Source organism: Falco biarmicus, chromosome 3, assembly GCF_023638135.1.
Source record: "Falco biarmicus isolate bFalBia1 chromosome 3, bFalBia1.pri, whole genome shotgun sequence".
NCBI lineage: Eukaryota > Metazoa > Chordata > Aves > Falconiformes > Falconidae > Falco > Falco biarmicus.
Window position 1 is genome coordinate 115,880,540 of NC_079290.1, and position 16,848 is coordinate 115,897,387.

Below are 16,848 nucleotides of genomic sequence, written 5' to 3' on the forward strand. Positions count from 1 at the left end.
CAGGGCTGTGGTCACCTCTGTGAGCAACCACCCAGACCCGCTGCAGACTGCCTCCCCTGCTCCTGCGGGCACTAGTCGGCAGCTCCACCAGACCACCAGCTCCGCCAGACCACCAGCTCCACCAGACCACCAGCTCCACCGCATCAGCTTCACCTGCTCCCCAGCTCCAGCACCGCCAGGCAGCTCAGCACCAGCGCCCTGGACCACCACAGAGGCACACACAGCTCCCAGGCTGGCATCCCTGGGATGCACAGGGAAAACAAGGCAGCCGTGATAGGAAAGATCCCGTGGCCGGTCCCTGCTCCGGGGTCGGGAGGCATGGCTCCACCGGCGTTGGGGTTACAACGCTGGCATTGTGCCGCTCGCCACGCATGTGTGCCCGCGTGGCTCCGCACAGCCGGGTGCTGTGCACTGACCGTGGGCATTCCCAGAGCATCCTGGCGCCAGCGAGGAAGGGTCAGGGTGAAGTTCGGACACAACCCTGAGTTGTTCCTGGGTCACAACAGTTTTTATGGAGCTGATCACATGCCTCCTTTCCCATGGCTTCGGGCAGAGGCAGCGTGGGACTGGGTGCTGGGGTTAATGGTGGAGCAAGGATGTGCCGTGGTGGCCTAACGGCTCAGGCAAGCGAGTCCTGCCCCAGCCAGGCTCGGCTGGGCACTGCCATCAGCCCAGGGTGGTCATGAGGGTCACAAGCAGCCCCACTGTTTTGGGGTGGCTGGGTGAGATGCTGACGGCTGGGCTGGCTAACATGCTGCGTGCTGAAACTATCCCGTGTGGTGCAGCCCTGACAGGCTGTGTGCCACGAAGGGCATGGCTTATCTGCGCTCAGTCATCTCCCCAGATGAATGGACGGTTTAGTCCCCATCGCCCCATGCCTCTGATTCCCATCTCTCAAGTGATGGGAATCCCCATCTCGCCTCCCTGCCTTGCACATAGCCAAGCTGTCTGGGAAGCACTGAGCGCTGCAGCCGCTCTCCCTGCAGAGCAGCCCCGTGGGTGCTGAAGCCCCTTATTTTTGCATTTCTCCGTGTCTGGGTGCTGACGCTTGGGCTGCACGGGGTGGGTGCACGTGTGTGTGTGCATGGCACTGCCGGCCCTGCTGCCTGCACCTTCAGGAGCTGAATTTGGCCACCCCATTCCCAGCGGTGAGAGCTGTCGGCGTGGGGTGAGACAGGAGGTTGCACCAAGCTGTAGTTTCGGCTGAGCCATGGAGGAAGCGGCTGAAGTGTGAAGCCCCCCTGCCATGGCAGCGTTGCGCCGGCTGCACGTACAGCCACCCACGAGCTGCAGGCACTGGTACATCTTTCTTAGAAGCAGCTCTTTGCTGGGGGTAAAACTGGTGGGTTTGCTAAAACCAGAATTGCCTGGGTGGGTCTGCGGCTCGCACGGGGTGCAGGCGGTGGGGTGCAGGCAGTGGGGTGCAGGCGCTGGTTGCCGTACCTGTGCTTTGGTTGGGAGCGTGCAGCTGCAGCTCCAGGCTGGGGCTCTGCTTGCAGGGTAACATTAAGGCTCGGGGGATTTTTAGGTTTACCCCTCACTCGCAGCAACACCCACAAAATGAACCCAGAGCTTCAGGGTGGTGAGAGCAAGGCGGAAGATTTGGGGTCACCCTAGGGTCTCTAATATTTTAATTTTTTTTCCTAACAATATAATTATTGGCAGGAAATATTCATCCCCTGCAACATGCCTCTAGCTGTCATGGAGCTCTCCCTGGACACGCAGGGAACAAACCCACCCAAAAGCAGACCCCACACTGCAGCTGCGGGGGGAGAACTGTGCACCAGGCTCTGAGCAAGGGGGATCATCTCACAAGCAGATTAATTGCACGAGAGCTGTTAATCAGTTATTTTTCAAATGTACCCACTCCCCAGCCGTGGTTTGCAAGCACAAATAGAACAGCGTCTTTAATCCCAGGAGCTCCCTCGAGCAGTTTCTATTCCCCTGTGCTTTCTGCAGGGTAGGTGTCTCGCCACATCCTGGCTCCGTTTTGCAGCCCCTGCGGTGACACCGCTGCTGAAAAGGACCCAGGTTTGGAAATGGGTGCAAAAGGGCAAGAATTTAACGTGGATTTGGTCCTCAAATCACTCTTGGTGCTTTGGGGAAGAATTTTGCATCTCCACGAGCATCAGCAAACGCTATCATTGGGGATGCCTGTGACTCTTACCTAGATGCAGATAAATGTCTGTAATTAAGTACGACATCCGTGCTGGTCATTAAAGCTCCCTGACAAGCAGTGCCAGCACCCCATAGGTGCCCAGATAACATATGGAATGCCCAGCAGGTTGTAGCCCCATAAGGCCCCTTACATCTGGCTGCAGGAGCAATTGGGAACATTTCAATGTAAAGCTCCACCTGAGGAAAAAAACCAGGATTTAAAGGGGCAGGAGGAAAAAATTTTGTGGTAAAGGTTGATTTGTGTGGATCACACAAGGATGATGACCAGGATGAGAAGCCATGGCTGTGCCAGAGGGGCTCAGGACCACGTCTGTGGGGTGGTACAGCCCTGATTTAGGGAAAAGGGGTGGTGGGAGGGTGATGGAGAAGAAAAGCCCCACCCCAAGCCTTCTCTGATTAGTGCTGCTGAAGGATGTGGTCAGTGTGTAAATCAGGGCAGCTGAACCAGAGCTCCCACCTGGCACTAACAATGTAGGGAGTGGGAAGATGCCTTAAAAGCACCTTCCCCTTCTCTTCCTTCTCCTCTTCTTCATCCTGACTTTTCTCCTTACCAACCCCAGCAGGACCTAAGCCAGGTGAGGGCTGAGATTTTCCCCCTGTTTCTGCAGAGAAGGCATCACGAACTCTAAAAATAGCCTGAAAAACCTGAATATTGCCCGAGAGGTTTGTAAGGCTGAAGTGGGCAGGGGTGGCATGTGGGATGCTGCCATGCTGAGCCACCCCGCTCCCCTCAGGACCATGGCGGGGGCCAGGGGACCACATCCCCCCACTGCTGGGGAGCCGGAGGGGAGTGATGCCACTCTTCTGGTAGAAGCCACCTCAGTGCCTGTGGCCTCACGTCCTGTGTTGGGGCTGTGGTTGCGGTGGGTGTCTGGCAAGCGAGCCAAGGCGATGCTGGTGGGTGCCACAGACCCCGCTCCGGGCAGCAGTGGGTGTTTTCTAGGCTGGGCTGCTTTTCCCTTTCCTTTTGTGCCAGCATTTTCACAACCTCTGCCCCTTTCGCTGCTCTGAAGCCACTTTCCCCCCCCCCCCTCCTCTTTGCTTAAAAGCAGCAAACAAGCCATTTGCAGCTGCAGTAAAACACAAGCAGCTCTTTTTTTTCCAGTCTCTAATAATGCTGCAGGAATCTGTAGCATCTCCGCCGATAACATCCATGGGATGAAAAACTCAACTGAGGATGACAGCAAGGCACGATGAATGCCCACCTCGCTGAACGCCTTGGAATGGTGCCCGTGTGCCCCGATGGCTGGTGTCTGCTGCCTGGGGTCCCATTCACCGGTGGGTTTTGGTCGCTTAGGCTTAGTTTGTATTTGCTTTACTCCATCAGAGAGCTCCTCTTGCTTTTTCTTACAAGGAGGAAAAAAGAAAAAAGGACAAATATCATCTCATGTTTCATTTCTACATTTTTTCCCATTTAGGGAAAATTCGTTTCCCAGGGTGATAATAGCAATTTTCTATGAGAAAACCCATCAGCCCCAGGCGAGGCAGGGTCTGATGGTGGCTCCCATTCCAAGCGCGAGTACCCGTTGGGTGCCGGCATTTCCCTAGCCCAGCAGAAACTGCATCTTTAGGTGCTCCTGGAAATTTGCTGTGTCTGTATCTCTGGATTGGCTTTATTGCTTAAATTTATTATTTTTTTTAATCTGCTATCAATTTAGCAAAGCAGGAGGTCAGCCGTACCCATTGCCTTCCTCCTACTTGCCAGCCCTCTCCGCCTTCCCAGTCCCCCCTCCACAGCCAGCACTGTTTATTCAGCCCCATGTGCTTCATATTTTTGCTTAATACTAATTCACATAAAATCCTCGTGAAGAAGAACCACCCATCTACACACATGGAAGCAGTCTCGGCACGCAGTCCTGTAGCTGGCTGGGGGTTGGAAAGCTGCGTACAGCCCAGAATTGGGATACAGACAAGTGGTGAATGTGGGAGAAAAGGCAGTTAAAAGGAGAAAACCACGGCATGTAAATGGGTTATGACTTCCTTCACCCAATTAGGGATCTATGGGCTCTCGCCTTCGTTTTCTTCTAAGGCAACAATATGATTAATTAAAGAGAAATATCTCCCCTGCTCCTGTCTGTCACTAAGCCGCAAGTCCGAGCGAGCCTTCCATGAACCACCAACTACAAACCATAAAATTACAAGTTAAACAAACAAAAATACAGAGGGGAAACCCATACCCACACCAACCCCAGCACCCCAAAGCCGCAGCGCCGTCACCGGCCCGTTGACGCCATGGATCAGGTGACGCCGCTCTCCCACCCAGCGGATGCCGAGCCGGCGGCTCTGCCATGCCAACCACAGAACCACCAGCCAGCCCGAGGCTACCTGTGCCACCGGCGGGGTTTTCCTCTTCCTCCCCCTCGCTGCCACTTCTCCCATCCCTCCTCTTCCTCCTCCTGCAGGGAGCCGGGATACGGGATGAGGGGGATGGCATCCAACAGCATCTTTGACTCCTTCACCACCTACTCCTCTGCTTTCCTGCGTGGTGAGTACAGACCAAGCTTTTTTGTTCCTTGGCAGCAGGAAACGTCATTGGGGTTTGTGTTTATTTTATTTATTTATTTATTTATTTTTGCAAAGCAGCAGCAGGCTGGGATACAGTTTTTCTGGCACCTCGCTCCTCGCCGCTGCCAGCCCTGCAACGGTGTTTGCCAGCTCTGGTGGCACATTTGCTCCCAGGGATTTTTTTTTCCCTTTTCCCGTGCAATGGTGATGCTGGGATTAATTGATGTGTTTGTCCTCGTCATTAGCTGGGTGCTGGGTGGGTGCAGCTGGAGATGCCTCGTGGAGGGAGCAAAAAATCTGCAGAAATGTAAATTATTTCTGAAGAGAAACTGGTCTGCAAGGGGAGAAGAGCTGGGGGAGATAAGGGCTGCTTGAAAGTTTACCATTGTATATGTTTACTTATATTTAATACTCTAAATATGAAAATGCAGTGACTTTATATAGTGCTTGGCTAAATATATAACTCCGTTGGGTGATGAATTTGTTCAACCTGCTCTTCCTGGCCTCTCTGCACACCCCGGGACACGCCGCTCCCATCCCACCCGGCTGCCTTGGGATGGGCAAACTGCCCCTCAGAAGGGGTCGTGTCTCCCCAAATTTCTCCTGCGCTCGCTCCCAGCTCCCAGCAGGGTCTTGTGTCCCCAGAATTGAACCCACCTTCGTTTCACGACTGCCGTCTGCTCATCGGAATTCCTCTGCAGCCAGGCTGCTGGGGGTGAGCTGGGCAGGCTGGAGCTGCTGGGACCATGGATCCCAGGCGTGTGCTGAGATCTTTTTGGGAAGGAGCTGGGTGCTGGCTAAGGCGTCGGGCAGAGCTCTGCAGACCCCTGCCTTTCCCCTTCCTGGTGCAGTTCAGGAGCAAAAGCTTGAGCTGATCGCGGCCGTGAGGAGCCCGGTCCTGCGCGATGGCTCGGCATGTGGCTGTGAACGTGAGCGAATCAGGGAAGGGAACCCAAAGCCTCAACCCAAGGGGCAAAATGCAGTGGGTCATCCCGAAACACACCGCTGCAGACCAGGGTTTGGCCTGGGTTTGAGAACACAGAAGGTTACGTGTCCTTTTGAGGCAGGTCAGTTCTGTCACCCTGCATCACGACACCACCGTGGCTTTGAGTTGTCTTCTGAGCAGAGGGTGTGGGAGAGGCAGCAGAAAGGGATGGGGATGGGATGGAGATGGGATGGGGGGTAAATCCAGACTGGCTTACCCCAGCCCCATCACGGATACATCCAGGGCAAAGGGGCAGAATAGCCACGTTCATCTTAATGCCCTCCGCTCAGAGAGGGTGGCATGATAAATGTGTCCTTTGTACTCCGTGCAGCTAATTAAAGGCAGTCCCATGGCAAAGAAATGGGAGAAGTCTATAAAAAACATTTGCACAGTTCTTTTTAATCTATACTTCTCCCTCCACAAGCCAGATGAAGAAATGTTGGGCTTTAACTGGGCTTGCTCATTTAAAAATAAAAAGAGAACGAGCAACAGAAATATCACGTCTTGTATGCAATTTCCATACAAATAGGAACTCATAAAAGCAATAAACATCTTTGTTTCAGACATAATTTTTTATTAAATGGGGGAGAATTAAATGATTGCACCAAGGATGGAATATGGCCAAATGGTGAAACATTTGTTTAGTGTTAGGACAAGAAATCCTTGTTTTTCTTTAAGGAGCTCAGTGTGTCTTCTCCTGCCCGGCTAGATTTGGGTGAGCGCTGCAAAATATTCACGAACGTTCATTTAAATTCCTCATGGCTTTGGGGGCTTCAACGGCATTTATAGTTTTTGTTTGCTTTTCTGGGCACATCCATGAAAATGGGTGTTTGTTTGCACAAATATTTAAGGAATGAAACAAAAAATCCCGAAGGTATTCACTAGTTAATCTGGAGATGTTTGGGGTTTTTTTGGGTTTTTTTGGTTTTTTTTAAATGGAAAAGGGATTTTTCAGCTTTCCAATGGGGCAGGCAAAGGAACCCCACGTGGGAGAATGGCACCAATCCCTGCTCGCCCGTCGGATTCATATCAGAGTAAAATGTCTGGTGGGGGCTGAAATAAATTTGCTTCCAGTCAATGGGTTTGGGGGTATAAACCCCAGTTTTGGTGCCCAGCGCTGGCGCAGCCTGGGGGCTGTCTTTGTGTCTCCTGGCTTCTCCCAGAGCCTAGCCAGAAGTTGTAGGATAAACTGGGCTGAGCTAAGGGAGACTCTCCACTGCTGCTCCCCATGGCCCAACCCCACGTCCCCAGTGCCCAGCACAGCACATGGGACTGGTCCGAGCCATGGCCACGCTCCTCTGTGGGGCTGCCGAACACTTTCTATCCCCTTTTTGCAAGGAAAAAAAATAACTGCATCTTTTTCTGCTCCATTCGAGCACCTTGTGGCTTGGCTCCTGGGTCTGGCCATGCTCTCCTGGGACCTCTGGAGCCACCATCCTGGTGGCAGCTGGTTGCCTCTAAATCATCAAACCACAAATGTCACATCCGTGAGTCAGTTCTTCATTACCGATGGCTATCAGGACGGGAAGGCGTCAGCCACGGGGCTGGTTTCTCAACAGCCACCGCTGTGTCTTCAGTGGAAATCCACAGGGACGGCCACGGGGGGTGATGCTCTATGAGGATGGCTATGGGGTGTGATGCTCCATGAGGGTGGCTATGGGGTGTGATGCTCTATGGAGACAGCCAAGAGTTGTGATGCTCCGTGGGGACAGACTTGGGGTGTGATGCTCCATGGGGACAGATGTGGGGTGTGATGCTCTGTGAGGTGTGATGCTCCGTGGGTCCACCGAGGGAGGAGCAAGATGTTGGCAGCTCAGATGCTCTCAGATTTTTTTGGCTGAGGGTTGGGAGTTATTTTGCCTCAGGGGGAGCCCTGCAAAGGTGGGCTGGTGGCACCAGCTGGCTCCTCTGTGCGGGGTGTCCATGCTGGGCTTCTTTGCCTCTTCCAAGCTCAGGTTGCTGGTGTTCAACATTTTTTCCTTGGTTTCCATAAATCTGAAAACATGCAGGAACTGTTCATAAACTCACTGTCCATCCATGCTCCCCGGTGAAAATGAAATGCTGCTGTATCACTGGGTTTGCCTTTCTCCATCCTGTTGGTGTCCTCATGGGCAGCTGCCTTCACCCCCCCTCCCCTGCCTTCCCCAGGTGGCTTCATGTCCTTGCACGGGAGGCAAAGGGCACTGAGGCTCGGCCCTGGCACCCAAGGAGGGAATTTTACTGTTTCTTTTGCAGTCGCAGGGGTGTAGGCAGGCTTTCAGCCCTGTCTGGCCGTGACGCAGTGCTCGGTGCTGTGCTAGATTTGCTGGGACTGAGCCTGGGGTTTAGCCCCCATTTGTGGCTTCTCCTGGGCTCTCCAGTCCTCACCGCCAGGTGATGGTGGCAAATTTCCTCCTGTCTTTGCACCTTCTTCTCTGGTTTGCTAAAGGGAGCAGGCAGTCCATGTGGGTGTGGGGAGCCTGGGGGTCCCCCATGGCCTCATTAGCCTAATGAACAAGCATTCTGCCTAAAGGGGAAGGCGTCAGGGCTTGGAGGGTCCCTGCGGAGCTGTTTTGCCCCCAGGAAAGGCAGTGGGGTCTGCGCCGGGCAGCCTTGCTGGGGGATCTGAAATCCCCCTGAGCCATCATCCCATGGGGAACCCACCACATCCCCGAAACATGGCAGTTTGGATGGACAAACTGGCTTGTCCTGGCCCTGGACCTGCCCCAGCAGATGCTGGAGAAAGATCAGGATGAAACCCTGTGGTGCCAGTGGCCTTTGGCCGCTGAAAGCGGGTGATGCTGACTGCCCTGGTGTGGTGAGTGGCTACCACTTCTTCTCTGGAAGGTCGCTGCACCCGCGCCTCTCCCCGCTTGCCACATTCGTCAGAGTTGCACGGTTCCTGCGCCGGGGGCTGTGCTCTGGGGCTGGCACATCCTGGGGTGCAGGGAAGCTGGCACCCTGCCTCTCCTCGCTGCATCCCCAAGTCACCAGTGACTTCTCCTACCTGTGGGGTGCAGGTGATGGCTTCGGCTCACCCCAAGCAGAGCTTTCTTTTTCCACCCTTCCCATAACTGGCCACCACAGGACTCCTGCTCAGCAAACTTCCTTTTAATGGATTTCTGTGTTTCTTCCTAACCACGGCAAGCTGAGGCTGGGTGAGCCACCACTGGGTAACACTATGCACGTGTAACGGCATCACCGAGCTTTGCCATCGTGTTTCCCTGAAGTGTTTTGTCTTATGTAATTTATTTTGGGGATTTTTGTGGTTTTGTTTTAACATATGGATAGCTAAGCCCCCCACCGGCATGGTGACAGTGCATCACACCAGGGGTCTGCTGTGATTGGGTGCTGAGGTGGGAGAGACAAGCGTACGGACCATGCCTGCCCATGGCCAGATATGTTACCTGTGTCTGCAGGGAAAAGCAAGGCAGAGTCTGCATGCTGGGGAGAGGAGGGATGAGCATTGCGCTCCCTAAGGATGCCTGCATGCCCATGAGCATTGTGATACCCACAGATGTTTGCACACCTGTGAGCACTGCAATACCTGCAGGTGTTTGCGTGCTTATGAGCACTGCAGTCCCTATGGCTGCTTTACCCACCCATCAGCATTGCACTCCCAATGGATGTTTGCACACCTGTGAGCACTGCAATACCTGCAGGTGTTTGCATGCCCATGAGCGTTGCAATGCCTTCAGATGTTTGCACACCTATGAGCGTTGCAATGCCTGCAGATGTTTGCATGCCCATGAGCATTGCAATGCCTGCAGATGTTTGCATGCCCATGAGCATTGCAATGCCTGCAGATGTTTGCACGCCTATGAGTGTTGCAATGCCTGCAGATGTTTGCATGCCCATGAGCGTTGCAATGCCTGCAGATGTTTGCACGCCTATGAGCGTTGCAATGCCTGCAGATGTTTGCATACCCCTGAGCATTGTACACCCCTGAGCACTGCATACCCAGGAGCTCCCCTATAGCCACGCAACCAGACACTACTTCCACCCAGCAGCCCCTGTCCCTTCACCCCCCTACCCTTGTGCAAACCCTCTGCCCGCCCCCCCAGCTCCCTGGGGGTGGAGGCCATGGGGAGCCCCAGTGCCACCCCAGCCCACGCACTTGCCCACGTGCCGGGGCGCTGGTGCACAGCACCACATGGCCACAAAATCTGGTTTTCCTCCATTCATCCTCCCCTCCCGGGGAAGGCTTGTGCACTCGGAGCTCATCGGCTCCTGATTGACTGTCAGTGGCTTTGCCTTTTCCAAGGAAACCCTGCTGACTGGTGGCATGTCTTTTTTTTTTTTTTTTTTTTTTTTTAAATATTTGTGTGTGTGTGTGTCTGTGTGAACGAGTATAAATCCATTGTCTCTCATCACCTTGTTATGATCTAATAGGGGCAGAGAGACAGTGGCATTCCCCTTTGCTGAGCACTTTAATTCATGATGATTTCTTAGACTTGATCTCCTCCGATATGTCGTCAGTGTTTGTGGTCCACTGTTTTGGCCGCGTACGGTTTGCGAAACAAACAATGAGCTGTATGTTTGCCGGCTCCGATCCGCACATGGTTGGCATTAGGAGCAAGAATGTGATTTCGCATCCAAAGGGATGAGCCCGAACCACGGGCTGCACCGTAAATACTCCCTGAGCAAGGCTGAGCGGTGGAGGGGAGAACAGTGAGCAACCTGCCAGGAGGGCTCCAGCAGCGCTGGGGGGGGGCGGGGGGCTTGGGGCTCAGCCCCACGGGTGCACGTGTCCCCTCCCTCCTGCTGCACGGTGCGTTTGCACCTGGGTTTTCTCGTGGGTATGGCCAGGGTGTGAAGAAACTGCTGATGCAGGGGTGATGGCCACCGGCTGGGCGAGTGGCGCAGGGTGCTGAGGGCTGAGCTCTCCCCCAGGGCTTCCCATCGCTCCCTCCTTTTCCTCAGCTCCGGTGCTTCATCCCTGACGTGCCAGGGACCGAGCCGGTGCAACGGCTGGGGCTGAACCCGCACTCCCAGCCCTTTCATCCCGGAGATCCTGGCAGCCTTTAGCTTCAATTCTTGGCCAAAAAAACCCGTCACCCTTGCCCTGGCAAAAGGAGTGATCCACGGTGAGCAGCTGTGGGGGCTCTGTGGACCCCCCCCCCGGTGACCGTGGGCAAGGCGAGAGCCCATGCCACCGGTCGGCTTCTGCTGACACCGCTCCAAAACTGCGGCTGAGTGTCCTGCTGGAGACGGATTCGTGATGCGCGGCTGCAGGGGAAGCTGCAGGGAGCGGGAGGTGGAGGAAGAGCTGCTTTTTGGGGGGGATGTGCCTGTGTTGTGAGGGTCTTTGAGTGCACCCGGCTGGTGGGTGCCAACAGTGGTGGTGCAGGGTGGGAAGGAGAAATGAGTGAAGACCAGCCGCAGATCTGGTGTGGTCCCCGGTTATACGCCAGTGATGGACATTTGCTGCAGCACGGGGCAGCATCCCCAGCACTGACTAAAACCACGGATGTTTCAGCCTTTTTGGTTGCAAACACAAACCCTCCTCCACCGTCCAGACCTGCTGCTGCTCTGTGCCTTGTCTGGGAAAATTTCTCTCCATTTCCACCCATTTCTGTGTCTTCCTTTTGTTGCTTTGACCTCCATGGGGCAGCTGCTGTGCTGGTGGCAAATGTGGTTTCCCAACTGGTAGGGACAGCAAAGCCCTTTGCAGAAGCATCCCTGGGGGGCAGCTCCCTCCTGGGCACCCCAGCAGAGAAGGGTGCATGGGAAAGGGGGGAACGGAGAGCACGCACCTCCCACGCAGGGCACTCGGCTGCTTGTGGGAGGGCAGGATGCGGCCCCAGCACGCTGGGTGCTGTAGGGACCATCGTGATGCTGCAACTCACTGACAGCATAAAGCAACACCCAGACTGGCCCCGACAGCCGTTTGGGGGGTGCCAGGCACAGCCTCCGACCACAGCATTATCCTCCTCCTTGGCTCTTGTCTTTCTAAAACTGCTTTAATTTTTTTAATTTTTTTTTTCAAGAAAGCAGGACAGCCGACGCGTCTGCAATCTGGGGGTATTTTCCATAACATAAACATAGCAAAAAGAAAAAGAAAAGGGAAAATAAAAAGAAACAATGATTTTCCATTCCCACTGGAAGCAGCGAGTGCGTTTGGAACATGAGGAACATATTACTCAAGCTATTGTAAAATAAAATATAAAAACAACCAAAATAGGAGGAGAAGGGAGAGATTAAAAAAGAAAAAAAGCCCTCAGCTGGGAAGGGAGACACTGAAAAATGGGGGGGGTTTCAACAATCTCTGTCGTGCAGGAGAGCCCATAGGGACCTGATCCTGGATGGAGGGATAAGAGGCTCCTGGGTTTGTATTTGCGCTTGGGGAGATGGAAGGGACAGCTGAGAAGGGACCACCCTGGATGCTCCATCTCCCCAGTGAGGAGCATCCCACGAGGGACTTGCATCCCTGAGGTGCCACCAGTTCCACAGCCACAATTCGGGGCCCATGGGTGCCCCAAATCATCGCCAGCACCGGCCACGCTCCCCCCAGCCCACCCGGGGCCCCGACTGCCCTCCCTGGGGCTCCACCAGTGCCTTTGGCATCATGGGGTTTGACCTTGTAGCCGCAAGCTGTTGGCGCAGGGAAGCTCCGCAAGGATCCTGACTGCAAGGAGACACCTTCCAAGGGTCTTTTCTCCTGGTAATGATGGGATTTTAGGCTCTGGGGCTGCTTTTTTTTATTATTTTTCAGTCACTCTGTGTGTGTGTGTGTGTGTTTATGGCAGCTATATTGGGATGTGATTTCACAAGGCGGCATGTTTTTTGTTAAAATAGCTTCTAAAAAAATCAAAACAAAATGGTAGGAATGATGTTAGCGGCACAACCCTGGACCAAAGTCTGCCCTGGCTTCTCACACCCTCTGTGCCTCCTGGGTCCCGGCCAGGGCTCAGTCTGGCACGGGGACAGGCAGACAGACGAAGGGTGCTGCAAACCCCCTGCAAACTGATGGAGAGCCTGCCAGTGCCTGCGATTGCAGGGCAGGGTGAGCTGGTCGTTAAAAGCTAGTTATTGTCTTAAAGAACCTTGGTCAGGGCTTTGCAAGAGGTTTCGCACGTGGCTTCAGGTGCAGCACCAGCATCCCGGGATGGAGCCACCAGCACAGGGTCCACGTGTCCCTTAGATGGGTGCTGGTGACACAGTGCTTCTCTGGCGGCTGGAGGGGAGGTTTCTTGGAGGAAAACCTCAGCGAGCGACTGGAGCGGTGGCTTTCTGATCTCTGGAGCAAGCACGTGGGTTATTCCCAGGAGCAGCACGTTTCCTAACCAGCATCGCAGCCCGCGCACGCCTCCCGTCCAGCCGCTGCCACTAGCGGGGCTGTTACAGGAATATCCCCAGCTGTAGCTCAATCCCTCACCCAACGAGAAGCCAAAAAACCCAGGAGGAAGCTACAAATTACAAATACTAAAATCTCCTGCAAAAATTGCCTATTTCCATGCCTGGTCGTATTGCTTACAAAATATTGAAAAGACTATTGCTCGCTGCATCCCGTGCTCGGTGCCGGTGGGTGCAAGTGAGTGGCAAGGAGATGCTGGGGCTGGGAGCGGGGCCGCGCAGCGATGAGGTGCACGGAGAAGCCAGGGTGGCTGCTCCCTCACAGCCTGGCAGGCATTAAATGCCAGACACGGGCTGCGCTGTTTCCCTTTAAACTGGAAGCATATGCATGGAGATAATTTAAGGACAGAGCACGGTGCTGTGATTTCAGTTGACTTGAAGTGGGGAATAAACTGCTTTAGTGGGGATTTGCAAAAGGTCGTGCCATTTTCCCCTCATTAGGAGAGAGAACGTGCCGGCCAGAGAATGTAAAGACTAAATCAGATGTGCTGTTCCAAAATTAAGCCCTTGTTCTGCAGCTCCTTTGCACCGTGCTGCATTTTACTGGCCACTTTTGTGCCCAATTACCTTGAACCCTGTAATTAAACACCTTTTTTTATTAGCCCTGGGTTGGTTTGGAAAAAATCTCCTCGAATGAATGAGCCTACCTTTTTTTTTTTTTTTTTTTTTTCCATAAAACTCAGCAAAACTGCTAGGCTGGGAGGAGCAGCCCCAGCCCCGAGCGGGACAGTGGGACACCCACCCGTGTCTCAGCCCCATTCCGGTGGGGCTGGGATCCCACACATGTGCTTTAAACCTCCCCACCCCTGCAGCTAGCAGGGACCTCTGAGTGGCAGACCCAAATTTCCTCCTTACTAGTGTCATGTGTTTGCTTTTACGCCTCGAGCTGGGCACAGAGCTTCCATGGCTTCCTTAGCTCTGCTTGCAGCAAGCGTGGCAGCCCTGAGGTCACCAGCAAGACCAAGGGCTGCTGAACCCCATCCCCGCTCGCTTGCTCTTGTCCATTTGGGGACTTTTGGTCTGTTGCAGGAAGGGCTGAGCCTGGGCGGGGGTGACGGAGCTGTCACCTGGTGGAGCGGGTACTGGTGGGACCTCGGTGGGCATCAGGGTGCTGCTGGGAGCTGGGGCTGGGTGTTGGGTCCTGAGTCCTCCGTCCTGTAACTCTGCCCAGCACCTTCCTCCCTCAAATGGAGGTCGGTGGGAAAGCAGATGCAAAAGACAGAGCTCCGGATCAGGCCCTGCTTTGGTTAACTCTTTCGAGCCCAAACTGTGCTAGCCAGCACCACCGACGCTGTTCTGTCCTTTGCAGGGGCTCATTCCTGCTGTGGCACTGCAGTTCTTCCTTTACTCCGAGACAGCAGCATAGGATATTATTTAAACATAAGATATTAGCAACATATAAAAATGCTGGTCATGTTTATTAGAAGGGGGTTAGGTTTTTATGGGAAGACCATAAATGTCCCTCATGTGCAGCAACCTTGTAGAGCACACGGCTTCCAGCAGTGTCCTCATCTGCTCCCTCTCCTGTGAGAGCTTTTGCCAGTGATGATCCCTGGTCTGGGAGAAGCTCTGGCCTTCCTGGGGTTTTCCTCTCCTCTCCAGCCAGCCTCTGGGCTTGTTTTGCCCAACTAGCCCATGCCAGAGGGGCTGCTAGCCTTGATAGGGGTGTTAGCCCTGAGAAATGTGGCTCTACATGCTGTGGTCGGATCTGGCCAGGTGGAAGACAAATGGGGTTGGTTAACGGTGATGAAAGGAGCCCACAAAAAAAGTTGTATCTGTGATGGTGGGAGGGATTGGGACCCACAAAGTCAGAGCCCTGGGTCCGTGGTGGGACAAGCAGGTCACCTGTGATGCCAGCTGCCAGCACCTCCATCCTGGCTGCACCAGGAGCAGAACACCCCTTGCAGGGGGGGGGTTAAATGGGACTGGCAGTGCTGGGATTCCTCCTGTCCCACCTGGAAAGTCAACACAGGCTTTGGTGTAGGAGGTAGACTAGCCAAGCCCTGAAGGTGGCACCTTTTAGTCATTTCAAACCTCTTTCTACCTTGACAGCCAGCAGGCACTAACCCAACACACTGCAGAAACCATTGCTCGGGCAGGCGGTCTGACCATCCCACCCTGTGCTGGAGGAGATGAAATACCCTTAACACATCCAACAAGAGCAGGGGCATGGGAATATGCTCCTGAGTTGGGGAATTCACAGCTTATCTCCCCAAACTTTCACCGGAGACATCCCACCTCCCGCCCCCAACCACCTCTGGGGTCCCTCTCCTGTGGTTCGGCGGGTGAGCAAAGCCGACCCTCGCTGCTGGGAGATGAGAAGACCCCAATCCTGCCAAGATCCACCCCACCTGAATCCCACCGACGGCAACGGACGCAGGGAGTGCCGGCTACAGCAGGATGGGCTCGTCCCCATTGGATTTTGAGATACCGAGGATGCGAGCGCCAGCCTGCCGGGGCTCACAGGGCTTTCCTCGGGCTATCGTCACGTCTTGTGGGGCTGGTTGAAAGCAGGGGCTCCTCACTGCTGGAGCTGGGATGCACACACGGTGCTGGGACCACGTTGTGTGGCAGGGCCTGGTGCGGGGGGTTTGCCACGGCTGGTGGGGGGCAGATGGGGGACCCAAAGCACTTGCCGCAGCGTGGCCGGGGTCCTTGGGGAAGGCAGAGGCAGAGCTGCAGCTTGAACCCAGACGTCTCGCTTGCCCCACTTCCTTCTCCCAGAGCCCACCCTTCTGCCAGCGGGGGGCTGCTGCTTGGTGGGAGGAGAAAACAGAAAAACATCCTCCAAACCCACCAGTTTCGGAGGGTCAGGCAGGCACAGAGTGGCTTAGAGCCCAGGACATGGCTGAGGCTGTGTTTTGCAGATAAGATCCCCTCTCTCCGCACAGAGCTGGCTGCTCCTGCGAGGCTGAAAGCCGCTACCGTTTTGTCTGGGCAAGTTCTCCATTTCTATCGTCTCCAGCCCCAACCTGCTGTCAAACTGCTCCAGCTTCATGGGCTGCTGTCTGGGCTGGGGCGAGGAGCCTGCTGGTGGTGTCAGCCAGCTGACCCAGGCAACAAGCACCTCCTGCTCGCATATGAACTTTTATAAGAATCTTCTGAAAAAAAAAAAAAAAAAAGACAAAAAATGAGCTCAGTGAGCGCAGGGCTGGAGGGTTGATGGAGGCAAGCAGGCGCAGTTCCCATTCCAGGCTGCTGGAGATGGATGAGGAGCAGTGATTTAACAGCAGTCCCTAAATAATGTTGCGTTTGATTTGTCTGAGTTCATCGCCAGAAACCAGAAAAGTACCTTCTGCGTCGTTTTTGGCCTCTGACTAATTCCTCCGAGTCGAGGATTTGTTCTGTGCCTAGAGGGATGCGTAAATGCCGGGTGAATTTGCAGGCTGAACCCTCTTGGGGGCTTGTTTTCTGGAGCAACTCTACAACCGCCAGACTTGTTAGTGGGGGGTGTCAGGCAAATTCACATCGATGAGAGTCTTCATGAAAGAAAATGTTTTCACTGGAGAAAATAGTCTGAGGAGGGAGCAGAAGGAACGCAACTCAGAGCCCAGCTGGTCAAAGCAGCCCAACGGCAGCCCTGCTGCGAAACAGCATCACCCAGAGTTATTCATAGATGTGAAAGTATTGAATAATTGCAAAAAGCAGGTGAACCTGGAAGAAATGGTGCAGACCTGAAGGACAATTTGTAAATTTGGAGGTGCAGTCCTGGCACTCCTGTTTGCGTTTCTCCAGCTGTATGCGATGCCGCTTGGTGCAGACCCCGCAGCTCCATCGCACTCCCTTGCTCCAGTCGGTCCCATTCTTCTCATGTCTGACCCCTCCCTTTAAATAGCAGTTTTGTG

At 54.3% G+C, this 16,848-nt stretch overlaps 1 protein-coding gene across 1 annotated transcript in view; it reads left to right on the forward strand.

Annotated features, from left to right (window-relative positions):
- Positions 1 to 4,395: 4,395 nt before the first annotated feature.
- RUNX3 (RUNX family transcription factor 3) overlaps positions 4,396 to 16,848 on the forward strand; it is a 60,469-nt gene continuing 48,016 nt past the window's right edge. The window contains exon 1 of the mRNA XM_056332637.1: positions 4,396 to 4,663. Within this exon, the coding sequence (XP_056188612.1) occupies positions 4,411 to 4,663 (253 nt within the window). The 5' untranslated portion in view covers positions 4,396 to 4,410. The remainder of the gene's footprint in view (positions 4,664 to 16,848) is intronic.